At 53.8% G+C, this 15425-nt stretch overlaps 1 protein-coding gene across 1 annotated transcript in view; it reads right to left on the bottom strand.

Moving 5' to 3' along the window:
- TTLL9 (tubulin tyrosine ligase like 9) overlaps positions 1–14639 on the bottom strand; it is a 48090-nt gene extending 33451 nt beyond the window's left edge. Inside the window, exons 1-3 of the mRNA XM_062202332.1 lie at positions 14625–14639; positions 10879–10922; positions 4851–4943 (exon numbers count right to left, since the gene is read on the bottom strand). Coding sequence (XP_062058316.1) covers positions 4851–4943; positions 10879–10922; positions 14625–14639 — 152 coding nt within the window. The remainder of the gene's footprint in view (positions 1–4850; positions 4944–10878; positions 10923–14624) is intronic.
- Positions 14640–15425: the final 786 nt, after the last annotated feature.

Here is a 15425-nt window from a genome sequence, read left to right as displayed (position 1 = left end):
GCTTTGAGTAGACATTTCTCCAAAGATGTGCAAATGGCCAATATGCACGTGAACAAAGGCTACACAGCATCAGCCACCAGAGTAAAGCAAATCACCACAAGTGGTACCACTCCACACCACCACAGGAGGTACTGCTTCACACCACCACAGGAGGTACTGTTCACACCACCACAGGAGGTACTGCTTCACACCACCACAGGAGGTACTGTTCACACCACCACAGGAGGTACTGTTCACACCACCACAGGAGGTACTGCCCCACACCACCACAGGAGGTACTGTTCACACCACCACAGGAGGTACTGTTCACACCACCACAGGAGGTACTGCCCCACACCACCACAGGAGGTACTGCTTCACACCACCACAGGAGATACTGCTTCACACCACCACAGGAGGTACTGTTCACACCACCACAGGAGGTACTGTTCACACCACCACAGGAGATACTGCTTCACACCACCACAGGAGGTACTGCTTCACACCACCACAGGAGGTACTGTTCACACCACCACAGGAGATACTGCTTCACAACATCACAGGAGGTACTGTTCACACCACCACAGGAGGTACTGCCCCACACCACCACAGGAGGTACTGTTCACACCACCACAGGAGGTACTGTTCACACCACCACAGGAGGTACTGTTCACACCACCACAGGAGGTACTGCCCCACACCACCACAGGAGATTCTGCTTCACACCACCACAGGAGGTACTGTTCACACCACCACAGGAGGTACTGTTCACACCACCACAGGAGGTACTGCTTCACACCACCACAGGAGGTACTGTTCACACCACCACAGGAGGTACTGCCCCACACCACCACAGGAGATACTGCTTCACACCACCACAGGAGGTACTGTTCACACCACCACAGGAGGTACTGTTCACACCACCACAGGAGGTACTGCCCCACACCACCACAGGAGGTACTGCCCCACACCACCACAGGAGATACTGCTTCACACCACCACAGGAGGTACTGTTCACACCACCACAGGAGGTACTGCCCCACACCACCACAGGAGGTACTGCCCCACACCACCACAGGAGATACTGCTTCACACCACCACAGGAGGTACTGCTCCACACCACCACAGGAGGTACTGCTTCACACCACCACAGGAGGTACTGTTCACACCACCACAGGAGGTACTGCCCCACACCACCACAGGAGATACTGCTTCACACCACCACAGGAGGTACTGCTTCACACCACCACAGGAGGTACTGCTTCACACCACCACAGGAGGTACTGTTCACACCACCACAGGAGGTACTGCCCCACACCACCACAGGAGATACTGCTTCACACCACCACAGGAGGTACTGCTTCACACCACCACAGGAGATACTGCCCCACACCACCACAGGAGGTACTGTTCACACCACCACAGGAGGTACTGCCCCACACCACCACAGGAGGTACTGTTCACACCACCACAGGAGGTACTGCCCCACACCACCACAGGAGGTATTGCTCCACACCACCACAGGAGGTACTGCCCCACACCACCACAGGAGGTACCCCTCCTCACCACAGGAGGTACCTCTCCACACCACCACAGGAGGTACTGTTCACACCACCACAGGAGGTACTGTTCCCACCACCACAGGAGGTACTGCCCCACAACACCACAGGAGGTACTGCCCCACACCACCACAGGAGGTACCCCTCCTCACCACAGGAGGTACCTCTCCACACCACCACAGGAGGTACTGCTCCATACCTACTGGGTGCCTCAAGTAAAGATGGCAGCTAATAACGAACATTGGTGAGGGTGTGGGGAATCTGCCGCTTCATACATTTCTCAAAAACGTAAACAGGGCTACCCCACGACCAAGCAATTCCACTCCCAGCTCCGAGTGCTTGCCAGCTTTTCATTATTTTACCTGAAATACAAAACAAAACCCTTGGGCATGAATGTTCACAGCAGCATTAGTTACAACAGCCCAAACGCCCACCAAGTAATGAATAAAGAAAATGTGGTTTCCCCACCACAGACTATTCCCCACCAGTCCAACGGCGTTTAGGACTGACAGGTGCTACAGCGTGACTGAGTCCTGAAACCATCACGGAGAGTGAGGGAAGACAGCAAAAGGTCATACAGTGGATGACTCAATTTATGCGAATGACCCGGATAGAGAGAGGCGGGAAGTAAGCCAGCGGCCGCCAGGGGCAGCAGGAGAGACGTGGGAACGACCTCTAGTGGGTGCGGGGTTTCTTCTGCAGATGACTTAAGTCTCTAGAATTAGACAGTGATGATCACACCACTTCGGGAATGTGCTGAAAGACCTGGAAGTACATATTTTAACATGATTTGTTCTATGATTTATGAATTATTTTTCAAAAAAAAAAAACAAAAGAGAAAAATGAGACTGGCATATAGTTTGTCAAAAATAATCAGGTCTAAAAAGACAGTAACAAAATATTTCAAATGACAGATTTTAAAATGTTCAAAAAGATAAAGGGTAAAGTCGCAGAAGACCATCCCTAGATGGCTTTTCCTCGTGGCCTTGCACTGCCACCTGCCCCCTGAGCCGGAAGCCTGGGGACCTGCGCCCATCAAGAGCTGGCTCCTGAGGCGTGGCTTTCATCAGAAAAGGGTGAACGGTTTGAGGGTGTGGCCATGCACCACGGCCCTCTGGCACTCAGGAGAAGGTCAGCATTGGGACAAATGAATGAGCAAACACTGCTTCTCTATCTCCCCCAAGTGCCCATGCACCCCTCGATACCCAGGGCAGGGAACCTCATTCGGTACCCGATTAGTGTGACGGTGAGAACCATGGAGGCAAACCCAGGGCAGCTGCCATCACCACTGAAATCATTGTTCTAGTCCCCCAGATCCCAGAGGCAGGACTCCACTGTCATGGGTGCCCTGGCCCCTGCTTGTCGTGGGAAGTCACCCCCTGGTTTCTTTGTGGGCGATTTAACGTCTGTGTTCCCGCCAGATCCCAGCCCCAGGCAGCAGGCGTCATGGAGTCACAGCGCCTGCTCCCAGGCTCCTTTATTCACTGAGAGGCTCCCAGAACGGAGAGGGGATGAGCTGGACTCCACCGACAGACAGACAAGGCGCTGAGCCTGGCCCCGCCCGCACCAGCCGACAGACCTCAGACGTGGCACTCTTCATCACGTTGTGCCCAGTTTCCTCATCAATAAGAGGCGGAGGCTGATAGCCCCAGTGTGGAAGGGTTGTGGGCAAGATTAAAGGAAACCGAGCAAGTGAAGTGCGGGGATGTCCAGCCGGCTTAGCTGCTGCCACGAGGAGTCAACAGGTTTGTGGAAAACGGAATGAAGAGTCAGCTTATTTTGGTGTAGAAGCATTCTGAGGGGCCGGCGCTGTGGCGCAGTGGGTTAAGCCTCCACCTGCAGCACTGGCATCCCATATGGGCACCAGGTCCAGTCCTGGCTGCTCCACTTCTGATTCAGCTCTCCGCTATAGCCTGGGAAGGCAGTAGAGGATGGCCCAAGTCCTTGGGCCCCTGCACCCATGTGGGAAACCTGGAAGAAGCTCCTGGCTCTTGGCTTTGGATCGGCACAGCTCTGGCCATTGTGGCCATCTGGGGATTGAACCAGCAGATGCAAAACCTCTCTCTCTCTCTCTCTCTCTCTCTCTCTCTCTCTCTCTCTCTTTCTCTCTCTCTCTGTCTTTCCCTCTCTCTCTGTCTCTCTGTAACTCTGCCTTTCAAATAAATAAATCTTTAAAAAAGAAAAATTTGAAATTCATGTGCGGTTTTCCATAGGCTCCTTTATGCATGGATTTCAAAAAATTTTTGCAGCTAAATCAACTTAGTTTGTAGCTGTTTTCCGTGGACTTTCTGAAGTTCCCTGAGCACGTTGGCCAGGCAGCTGGTTGACCTCCCCCGCCACATCCCTGCTCCCCTTTCCTATAATGATTAAATCATGAGCATCTACCTGGGGAAGCAGAGTTGACATTTTCCACAATAAAGACATTTTCCAGATTCTCTTGCAGCTAGGTGTGGCCACGTGGTTACATAGTGGCTGGTGAGATGTGACAGGCTCCCAGGGGAGGGAACGTCTTTCCCTGCTCCCTTCCTACCTACTGCTGCCTGGAATTTGAATGCAAGGCCAGACACGCACCTTGCACCATGAAGACTGGCTCTCACTCAAGGGAGAGCCCATGGAAGGATGGAAGATTTCTGAAATGCTTCCTTACATCTCTGAACTTCCTATGTAAAGACTTCATGGTGGGGGAAGGACTTCCAAGGGACAAATAAACCTCTACCTGTCAAAGCTTTTACTTTGGGTCTCTGCACTGCGACTCTAAATCTTACTAATCTGAGCACTAAACCCAACCAAAATGAGCACCTACTATGCGCCAGGCACTGTATCTTAGTTTGTTTTAGTATCCCCAGAGCCCAGCATAAAAGAAGAAATGTAGGCTCGCAGGTCAAACAACTTGCTCTAGAACATCAGAGAATGCAAAGAACAACCCTCGGTCTGGCCCCATCGCTGCAGGATTCCAGCCAGCGGGAGCATGGTGGCTGTGTTCCTTGTTTCTACTGAGAGCCACGGGACACCGGCTGTGCACCAGTTACACTGAACTGGGCTCAAATCCCACTCCAACACCTACTGTGTGACCTTGAAAAACTGGCTTAGTCACTCTGAATGTAATCCTATCTTCCTGGGTGGCTGTATGGCTTAAATAAGACAGATGGCATCAGTAACACACCTGACACATTGTGAGTCTAAACAAATGTTACAGCCGCTCTGGGACAAGTCCCAGTGGGCTCCCAGAGAACCGTGAGAAAAACGAAGGGACGTGTGGAGGGTTGGGAGAGGAAAGCAGGGATAAGATTGGGGGGGCGGGGGCGGTCTTACTCCTTCACTTCCACCCATCCTGGCCGGTGGCGAAGGACATCCATGAGCGTGTTCATGAGGGTGGTCTTGAACCGGATTGATGCTCTCTGCTCTCTGCAAGACAAGGCGGCAGAACACCTGCTCAGCACCAACAAGTTTCCTGGGATGGCCCAGGGAGAGGAAAAGAGGAGGGAGAGGGTCAAGTTCCACAAAATCCGAATTAACAAATCACAGCACGACAACACTTACAATAAACTGAGAATCTTTGAATCATTAAAAAATAGCAATCAATGTATCCAGTGCCTACTGGGTGCCAGGCATGGTGCAGTTGCTTTATATGTACCCTAATTTTTTTTTTTTTTTTGACAAGCAGAGTGGATAGTGAGAGAGAGAGACAGAGAGAAAGGTCTTCCTTTTTGCCATTGGTTCACCCTCCAATGGCCGCAGCGTGCCGGCCGGCGCACCATGCTGATCCAAAGCCAGGAGCCAGGTGCTTTTCCTGGTCTCCCATGCGGGTGCAGGGCCCAAGGACCTGGGCCATCCTCCACTGCCTTCCCGGGCCATAGCAGAGAGCTGACCTGGAAGAGGGGCAACCAGGATAGAATCCAGCGCCCCAACCGGGACTAGAACCCGGGGTGCCGGCACCGCAAGGCGGAGGATTAGCCTGTTAAGCCATGGCACTGGCCAATTTTTAAAAATATTTATTTATTTGAAAGCAGAGTGACAGAAAGAGGAAGGGAGAGACAAAAAGAGAGGGATCTTCCATCCACTGTTTCACTCTCCAAATGGCTACAACAGCCAGGTCTTTGCCAGGAGCCAGGAACTTCCTCCAGGTCTCTCACATCAGTGGCAGGGATCCAAGCACTCGGGCCGTCTTCCACTGCCTCCCCAGGTGCATTAGCAGGGAGCTGGAGCAGAAGTGGAGCAGCCAGGGCTTGAACCGGCACTCCAAGATGGGATGCTGGCGTCACAAGCAGTGACTTAACCCAGTGTGCCACAATGGTGGCCTCTAATTCTTCTATCAAGTGCTGAGTGTTTCCAATTCCCTTTCCTGACAGTCATCTGGGAAGATGGAGAAGCGTAGTTTTCACTAGTCCTCCTATGAATACAACTGAAAACCCGAGATACTCTACATAGAACAGACCTAAGACCAAAAGGTAGAGATGGCAGACTGACAAAGGACCTCAGAAACAAAGAATGCGGCCAGTGTTGTGGTATCACGGGTTAAGCTGTCACCCTCAAAGCCGGCATCCTGTACAGGCTCTGGTTTGAGTCCCAGCTGCTCCACTTCCAAGCCAGCTCCCAGCTAATGCACCTAGGAAAGCAGCGGAGGATGGCCCAAGTGCTTGGGTCCCTGCACTCGCATGGGAGACCAGGAGGAAGAACCTGGCTCCTGGCTTCCAATCAGCACAGCGCCGGCTGTAGCGGCCATTTTGGGGGTGAACCAATGGAGGGAGGACCTTTCTCTCTGTCTCTCTCTACCTGTCAAATAAATTTAAGAAAAAAGAAGAAGAAGAAGAAATTCATTCTGTGAAGTGAGTGTTAACCTGATACCAGAACCAGACGGGAATGGTACACAGAGAGAAAACTCATGAATACAGATGCAAATAGGATTCAGCCTAACATAAAAAGAATTACACACGGGGCCAGCACTGAGGCGTAGTGGGTAAAGCCACTGCCTACAGTGCTGGCATCCCATGTGGGCACTGGTTTGAGTCCTGGCTGCTCCACTTCTGATCCAGCTCTCTGTTGTGGCCTGGGAAAGCAGTAGAAGATGGCCCAAGTGCTTGGGCCCCTGCACCTGTGTGGGAGATCCGCAAGAAGCTTCTGGCTCCTGGCTTCGGAGTGGCCCAGCTCCAGCGTTGAGGTCACTTGAGGAGTGAACCAATGGATGGAAGACCTCTCTCTGTCTCTCTGCCTCTCCTTCTCTCTGAGTAATTCTGACTTTCAAATAAATAAACAAATATTAAAAAAAAAAAAAAGAATTGCACACCACAGCCACGTGGAGCCCACCTCAGCAGCAAGGCTGACTCGGCTGTTGTCTCAGTCTGCATACTGGTCTATAGCGAAATACCTGTGGCTGGGCACTTCATCATGAAAAGAGGTTACTCAGCTCCCAGTTCTGGGGCCTAAGAGCATGACACCAACCTTCCTCGGCTGCTGGCGGGTGGCTTCACAGAGCAAACAAAGTGGGCACAAGCCGTGAGCAGGCACGTGTGGAAAAGCACGAGCTGGGGAGAGAGGCCAAGGGGAGGCTGAGCCACTCCCCCAGGAGCCACACTGCTCCCTGCCCGCGGGTGGCGCCCCTCACCCCACACACCACTCCAAGGCCCCAGCTCTCCTCAACACCATTTCACTGGGAATTAACTTTCAACCTGAACTTTGGTGGGGACCAAGCACATCTGTTAGAATAGCAATCGAGGGGCCGGCGCCGTGGCTCACTTGGCTAATCCTTCACCTGCGGCACTGGCACCCCAGGTTGGGGTGCCGGATTCTGTCCCAGTTGCTCTTCTTCTAGTCCAGCTCTCTGCTGTGGCCCGGGAAGGCAGTGGAGGATGGCCCAAGTGCTCGGGTCCTGCACCCGCATGGGAGACCAGGAGGAAGCACCTGGCTCCTGGCTTCAGATCGGCGTAGCGCCGGCCAAAGCGGCCATTGCGGGGTGAATCAACAGAAAGGAAGACCTTTCTCTCTCTCTCTCTCTCTCTCTCTCTCTCTCTCTGTCTAAATCTGCCTGTCCAAAAAAAAAAAAAAAAAAAAAAAAAAAAAAGAATAGCAATCGAGGTCATCCACCTGCTAAAAGACTAAAAGACTAAGGAAGAGACATCGCAGTGTCACATCCCCTGACGCACAAGTAAACGCTCTGAAGGAGGACGGGGCCTGTGCTGTGGCGTAGCAGATAAAAACTGCTCTGGTTCAAATCCCAGCTGCTCCACTTCCGATCCAGCTCCCTTCTAATGTGCCTGGGAAATCAATAGAAGATGGCCCAAGTCTTTGGGTCCCTGCACCCATGTGGGGGACCTGGAAGAGGCTTCTGGCTTTGGATCAGCACAGCTCCAGCCATTGTGGCCACTTGGGGAGTGAACCAGCGGATGGAAGACCTCTCTCTGTCTCTCCCTCTCTAACTCTACTTTTGAAATAAATAAACACATCTTTTTTTTAAAAAAAGGAAACAGACAAAAGGAAACACTGATTCAGGACGAAAATTCTCAGAGGGGAACTTCCTCAGCACCTACAGAAACTGCAGCCAACCCACTAGCAGCAGGCAGGATGCTTTCCCCCAACACAGTGATCTGCAATTGTAGCTTTTTTTCTTTTAATGAAAACAGCCTGAAGCACACCCCACTGGGGGTCTGCCCATACCCCCCGGCACTCACTGTCCCTTTGGTGCCAATCAGAGGACATTCCACTGCCAGCAGCTGCCTGGGAAGTTCTCGGGCCGCCCTGGGCTGTGCAGCCAGTATCTGGAGGAGACCTGAGGATCCAGTGGTTAACTGGCCTCCCCCACAACAGGCAACCAACAGGCTGCAGTTGGTGCACCGAGGACGCCCCAGCTCTCCATCCCTCCATCAGGGGGCCTGCAGTCAGTCTTCATTGTCTCCCAGCAACCCCCAGTGGGACTGAACCCACTTGGCCACAGCAATAACCTGTCGCTAGCATCTTTTGTGGATTTCCTTCGCTCGGCATCTCACTTCCCCACTTCCTGCCGGTGCTCACGGCAGTTACCTTCCGAAGAAACTACCTGCCGTCACATCCTGGTCTCGGCGCCTGCTCCTGGGGGGAACCAACACTAAGAGCCTTTCAAAGGAAGATGGATGAACCACTTGTGGTAAACAACGGGGCACACGCAGCGTTGCCATGCATCCAGAGTCCTGAGCACCAACGTGGGGAAAGCAGAACCTAGAGTTTGTGTGGCAGTGGGAGGGAGGGTGAAACAGTGACAGCGGAACGCCAGCCCCCACTGCTGCTGCTTCTTTTTTTTGTTATGATCATAAGATGAAGACTCTGCCGGCGCCATGGCTTAACAGGCTAATCCTCCGCCTTGCAGCGCCGGCACACCGGGTTCTAGTCCCGGTCGGGGCGCCGGATTCTATCCCGGTTGCCCCTCTTCCAGGCCAGCTCTCTGCTATGGCCCGGGAAGGCAGTGGAGGATGGCCCAAGTGCTCGGGCCCTGCACCCGCATGGGAGACCAGGAGAAGCACCTGGCTCCTGCCTTCAGATCAGCGAGATGCACCGGCCGCAGCGGCCATTGGAGGGTGAACCAATGGCAAAAAGGAAGACCTTTCTCTCTGTCTCTCTCTCTCACTATCCACTCTGCCTGTCAAAAAATAAATAAATAAATAAGATGAAGACTCAATTACAGCAACCACTTGGTGTCCATGAGGAAAGACTCAAGACAATCACAGAGATGCTTGGGCCGGCGCTGTGGTGCAGTAGCTTAAGCCTCTACCTGCAGTGCTGGCATCCCATATGGGCGCCAGTCCAAGTCCTGGCTGCTCCACCTCCCATCCAGCTCCCTGCAATGGTCTGGGAAAGCAGCAGAAGATGACCCAAGTGCTTGGGCCCCTGCACCTGCGTGGGAAACCAGAAAGAAGCTCCTGGCTCCTGGCTTCAAATTGGCCCAGCACCAGCCATTGAGGCTGTTTGGGGAGTGAACCAGCAGATAGAAGACCTCTTTATCTTTCCTTCTCTCTCTCTCTCTCTCTCTCTCTCTCTGTAACTCTGTCTCTCAAATAATCTTAAAAAAGAAAATCACAGGGGCCGGTTCTGTGGTGTAGCGGGTAAAGCCGCCGCCTGCAATACCAGCATCCCATGTGGGAGCTGATTCGAGTCCCGGCTGCTCCACTTCCAACCCATCTCTCTGCTATTGCCTGGGAAAGCAGTAGGAGATGGTTCAAGTCCTTGGGCCCCTGTACCCAGGTGGGAGACCCGGGAGAAGCTCCTGGCTTTGGTTCAGCATAGTTCTGGCCATGTGGCCAATTGGGGAGTGAACCAGCAGATGGAAGATCTCTTTCTCTCTCTCTCTCTCTCTCTCTCTCTCTCTCTCTCCCTCTCCTCTCTCTGTGTAACTCTGACTTTCAAATAAATAAATATTTTTTAAAAAATCACAGAGATGCTGGTGCTGACATTATTAAACCACTGCACCTCTAGGCCCTCTGATATGTGAGGATAATAAATTAAATTTGTTTATAAGATACATTAGGTGGGTTTTCTGGTACTTGTAGCTGAATACATCTCTAATTGACATTTACCTTAATAAAATAGGTGGATGGGTGCTGTTGGCTGGAGCGCTTTGTTTAGGCAGGCTGTAAGTTCCAGGCAGGATCTGGAGTGGAGCTGAGCTGCTCCGTCGGTCAGTGAGCGTTCATATGCATGGGACAGAGTCAGGGTGGAGAGAAAGAAGGCGAAGAAGGGTGGGTGGTGGGTGCCCCCGAAAGGATGGAGCAGGTCCGTGGGGACAGGAGAGGCCTCGGCGAGAACAGACAGAGCTAATGACACAGAGAGCAGAAACCCCTAAAACATTTGCTAGGGTGTGTGCGGTGCACACAGCATCCTCTGACTCGCCCCGGCACAGTCTACACCAATCAGTGCCGCTCTGCACAAGCTGACTCTGTTTCAGGGAAGCCAGCGGGTGCTGAGTTGTGCATCCAGGCTACGGAGGGCCAGGCGCAGCTGACAATGACGTCGTCGTCAGTCCCCCCAGGCTTGCTGAAGGAGCAGGAAGACGGCAGAGGCAGAGGGGCGCCCTGCAGGCCAATGAGCTCTGTGACTCACAGACCCGTGACACTGCGCTGGCCACTTCGCCTCTCTGAGCTCCCCTTTTCCATCTGTGAAATGGACACAACTTTGAGCAGAACCTCAAAGGGCGTGGTGAGGATTTGCAGATAATACACGGGGAAGGTCCTTGGCCCAGGGCCTGGTAAGTGCATAATAGTTTATTATTATGACTACTGCTCTTAGAATCATTATAAGTAAAGAAAGGAGAAAGGGAGGGAGCTGGGTGGGCAGACAGGAACCTTTCCTGTTTGTTGGATCCCGTGGGACTACTCACCTCTCTTTGCCCTTTGACGCTCCATGGCCCTTAACATTTTGATTCTGCAATGAGAAAAGGAAAAGGGTATAACTGCTTTTGCACCTCAATCCTGCCTGCCCAGCTCAATTTAAATGTTGAAACTGGGCTGGTGCTGTGGCATAGCGGGTTAAAGCCCTGGCCTGAGGCACCAGCATCCCATATGGGCACCGGTTCTAGCCCCAGCTGCTCCTCTTCCAATCCATATGCCTGCTGTGGCCTGGGAAAGCAGTAGAAGATGGCCCAAGTCCTTGGGCCCCGCACCCGTGTAGGAGACTCGGAAGAAGCTCCTGGCTCCTGGCTTTGGATCCGCACAATTCTGGCCATTGTGGCCATCTGGGGAGTGAACTAGCGATGGAAGACCTCTCTCTCTGTCTCTACCTTTCTCTGTAACTCTTTCAAATTAAAAAACAAAACAAAACAAAAAAAACACCTCTGGCTTTAAAAACAAAATGTTGAAACCATTGCACTCCCCAATGCCCAGGGCCTAGCCAAGTCCTCACAGGCCACCCTGTGTCCAGCAAACAGTCTAGGATGGACCTCCTCTTCCCTGAAGGCACTCCCCAGTATCAGAGGGCCCGCCTCCCCGCGGGCTCCCCCACAGATGGGAGCACAGTGAATGGCTGGTTTCCAGCCCCAAAGGGGAACCCTGAGTCCCAGTGCTGAGACTCCAGTTCAGCAGGTTCAGGGAGAGGTCCCTGGGCCTCCTCCCCCAGCTGGAAATGTCTGATACAGCTGCGGACCCCGGAGGAGGCTGGGTCACAGACTCGGGCAGTTTGAATTCCTTCTACCCAGAGGGATCTCGTGCATCCTCAGTGGGTGGCGGGGATTACCCTGCTCCTGCAAAGCCCCTGCAGCCTGGCCCTCATACCATCAAGGCTGATCACCTAAGGGGAGAACAATCGAAACTGGTCCTGGGCAGTATGACCCTGGCAACGTGAACAGCTTTGCATTAGTTTTCCGTTGCTGGGTGGGAAATTACGACCTACTTTGTGGCTTACGACAGTGCAGAGTTGTCGTGTGGGTTTCCACGGGCTGGGCCCACACACACAGCTCAGTGGGATCCTGTGCCCAGGAGTCACAAGGCACCGATCTAGATGATGGCTGGGTTAACAGTTCTCACCTTTCAAGCTCATTCAGATTTATGTCCACAGTGCTCCCCAGCTCCCGTAGGGAAGTCCCGCACATTTTGAGTTATACATATTCGGATATATGTGATGTTTGATGCTGTTATATAAACAATATTTCTATCATTCATCTTCTAAATCTCTGATGATAATCAACGGTGATAGGCAGAATAATGCCACCCACAGAGATGCTTATGTCTTCTCTCCAGAGCCTGCACACACGCGCATTGCACGGAAAGGGGGAACTCAGGACACAGGTGGAATGACCTGAAAATAGACTTTCTGGATTATCTGGGTGGGCCCATGTCATCACAAGGGTCCTTCAGCATGGATAAAGGAGGCAGAAGACCAGTGTCGGAGTGAGGCCTCATGAGAGGGCCGGCTTTGAAAATGAGGGGGGCCAAGAGCCAGGAAGTAGGGACAGCCTCTATAAGCTGAAAAGCAAAGAAGCGCTCTTCCCTGGAGGGTCCACACACACCCCCAGCCCCGCCTCCCCAGGGGCCGGCTTCATTGCTCTGCGGCACCTTCTGGCCCAGGTTCACGCCTGCCTGATCCGGTTCCTCACACCCTCTGCCCTCTGGAGAGCTCGCAGCGGGCCTCTAGTGGAGGGGTTGAGACTGAAGCTGGCACACGCGTGATTCCCCCGTACACGCGTGATTCCCCCGTGTGCTCCTGTTTTTGTGGGGTGCACACACACACCCTGCGTGCCCTTCCAAGGCCGACACCCCCAGCCCCCGCTTCTATAAATTCGCATTTCTATTTCCGCTGACTCATTTGAAAGAAAGCACAAAATTGTCAGTCAATACACAGGTGCTCTGCGCCGCCCGCTTCAAGAGCCCCAAACCAGACCCTGTCACGGGAAGCAGTCCACTCTCTTTTCCCCACATCGACCTGGGTCAGCCACGCCCGATGGTCAAGGTGTAGACGGCTAACAGTGTGCATCCCTCAGCCACTTGCACCTTGTCCCTCTCTCAACAGCTCAGTCAGGCTGGTAGGAAAGGATTATTTCAGGTGATGTTTAGTTTCTGCTTTTATAATACTTAAAAACAGTGATATGTGGGGCCGGCGCTGTGGCACAGCAGGTAAAGTCGCTGCTTCCAGCACTGGCATCCCATATGGGTGTTGGTTCAAGTCCTGCCTGCTCCACTTTCTGATCCAGCTCTCTGCTATGGCCTGGGAAAGCAGTGGAAGATGGCCCAAATCCTTGGGCATCTGCACCCACGTGAGAGACCCGGATGACACTCCAGGCTCCTGGCTTTGGATTGCCTCAGCTTTGGCCATGGAGGCCATTTGGAGAGTGAACCAGTGGATGAAAGACCTCTCTCTCTGCCTCTGCCCCTCTGTAACTCTGCCTTTCAAATAAATAAATATTTTTTTAAAAAGCAATGATATGTGTCCCAGTCTGTGTTTAAATAGTTTTACTTTTTAATATTGGAAATTAAATCATGATTGGCATAGAGAAAGTTGAGGCAGAGAAAAGAACAAATTCAAGGGGCTGGCATTATTGCATAGCAGGTAAAGCCACCACCTGCAACACCAGCATCCCCTGTGGACACCGATTAGAGTCTCAGCTGCTCCACTTCCGATCAGCTCCCTGCTAATGACCTGGGGAAGCAGCAGAGGACAGACCAAGTGTTTGAGCCCATCACCCATGTAGGAGACCTGGGTAAAGTGAAGAGCCAAAGTGACTCTATTTTGAAACAATAAAAAGCAGCCTCCGTTTCCCATAGCAGACCCGAGTCCTTGTAAAAGCGGGCATTCAGGCATTCCAGAGATATCAACGCTTACCAAGGACAGCTAGCTCAGCAGACCAAGGGCAGCTCAGTAGAGATTACCAAATGAGGTAACTCCCTGAACCCAAGCCAAATGGAGACCCACCACCTGCCCTGCCCAGCCTAATCACAAAAGGCCCCGCACCCTAAGCCCTTGCTGACGTATCTTCCCTTTAAAAGCATCCCCAAACAAAGACCTCCTTCCTCCCTCCGCTGTGCCCGGTGGTTGGATGAGGTCCCTGTCGCGGCTTGTACCTTTTTAATAAAAACCTTGCTTTTGCATTTCGGTGTGATCAGGTCGCTGATAGCTTCTTGGGGATCTACTTATCTGGGCATAACAAAAGCTTCTGGCTTCAGCCTGGCCCAGCCCCGGGCCATTGGGGCGACTTGGGGAGTGAACTAGTGGATGGAAGATTCTGTGTCTCTCCCTCGCTTACTATAATGGACGGATGGATAGGTGATGGATGGGTGATGACTGGATGGATGGATGGGTGGGTGGATGGACGGATAGGCAGGCGGGTAGCAGGCTGAACAACCTCTAAGGGCTTCTCTGAGGCGGAAAATCTGAAAACACAGCTCCTCTTGGGTCACAGTAATCTGAGCCCAGGTCAGAACTCCGGAGTTTTACAACCTGCTGCCAGCACGTGGGCCTCGCGGGACATGCGCAGCCGCTGGGGCGGCGCGGGGCGTGCCGGGACTTGTAGTCCCTGAGGAGGACGTCTCTCTCTGTGGGACTCGCTCCTCGAGAGACCCTCAGGTTCTGAATCTCCCCGCAGCTTCCTTCCCTCTCTCAAGGAGACGAGCGCATCCAGACAGGCGCCACTCCTACCTTCGGCCGCAACATGACCTGATTCCCTAGGGCCCCGTCCCAACGGCCGCCGCGCCGCGCGAGCCTGTGAGTCCCGTCGCCAAGGCGACGGAGGGCGCCCGGCTCGCCGCTCTGATTGGATGAGCGGCGCGCCCTGCGCTGGCAGGGTCCGCAGGCCCGGGTCCACCCTGGAGGCTCCTGAGCCTCCCCGCAGCCTGGTCCGGCGACCTGCTCGGCTTTCCTCCCCCAGTGCCGGCGCTCAGGGCCCACGACCAGAGCCCGGCTGCCCTCCGCGGGCACTCCCCCAGCCACGCTGCCGTGAGCCAAGAGCGCTGAGCGGCAAAGTGGCCGTTGCGTTTCCTGCCCTCAAGGGTGCACAGTCTCCTTCCTCGGCAAGTTTCCTAGACGCCTGGTCAGCCGGCGCGTGGTGACGCGGGCCCCTGTCGAAGCAGCTTTGCAATTCTCAAGCCCCGCCTGATGCCCGACTCGCCCCACGCCCATGGCAGCCTCCGGACCAGTCCGCTAGAGCCCGCCGCCTCCAGCCACTTGGTTCCCCTACATCCAGCTCCGCAGAGCACAACTCTGAGCCCGCCTCGCCCCCACTCCCCGCGTTCAGCCCCTCAAGGCCCCCCATCGCTGTCAAGACTGCCACGCAGTTCCCCAGCTGCACCAGCAAGGCCTTACTGGTCTGGCGCCTGAGGACCTGGCCAGCCTCATTGCCGTGCGCGCCCTGCTCTTCCCCCAAGGGTCTGCTCTCCGTGCGGCTACCAGCGGGACCCTCGCTTCCACCCCACACTCCCGCACGCGCGCACACCGCACACC

Source organism: Lepus europaeus, chromosome 10 (assembly GCF_033115175.1).
Source record: "Lepus europaeus isolate LE1 chromosome 10, mLepTim1.pri, whole genome shotgun sequence".
In the NCBI taxonomy this organism is placed as follows: Eukaryota; Metazoa; Chordata; class Mammalia; order Lagomorpha; family Leporidae; genus Lepus; species Lepus europaeus.
Note: the sequence above shows the minus strand (reverse complement) of the source record. Positions and strands in the feature narration are given on the sequence as shown.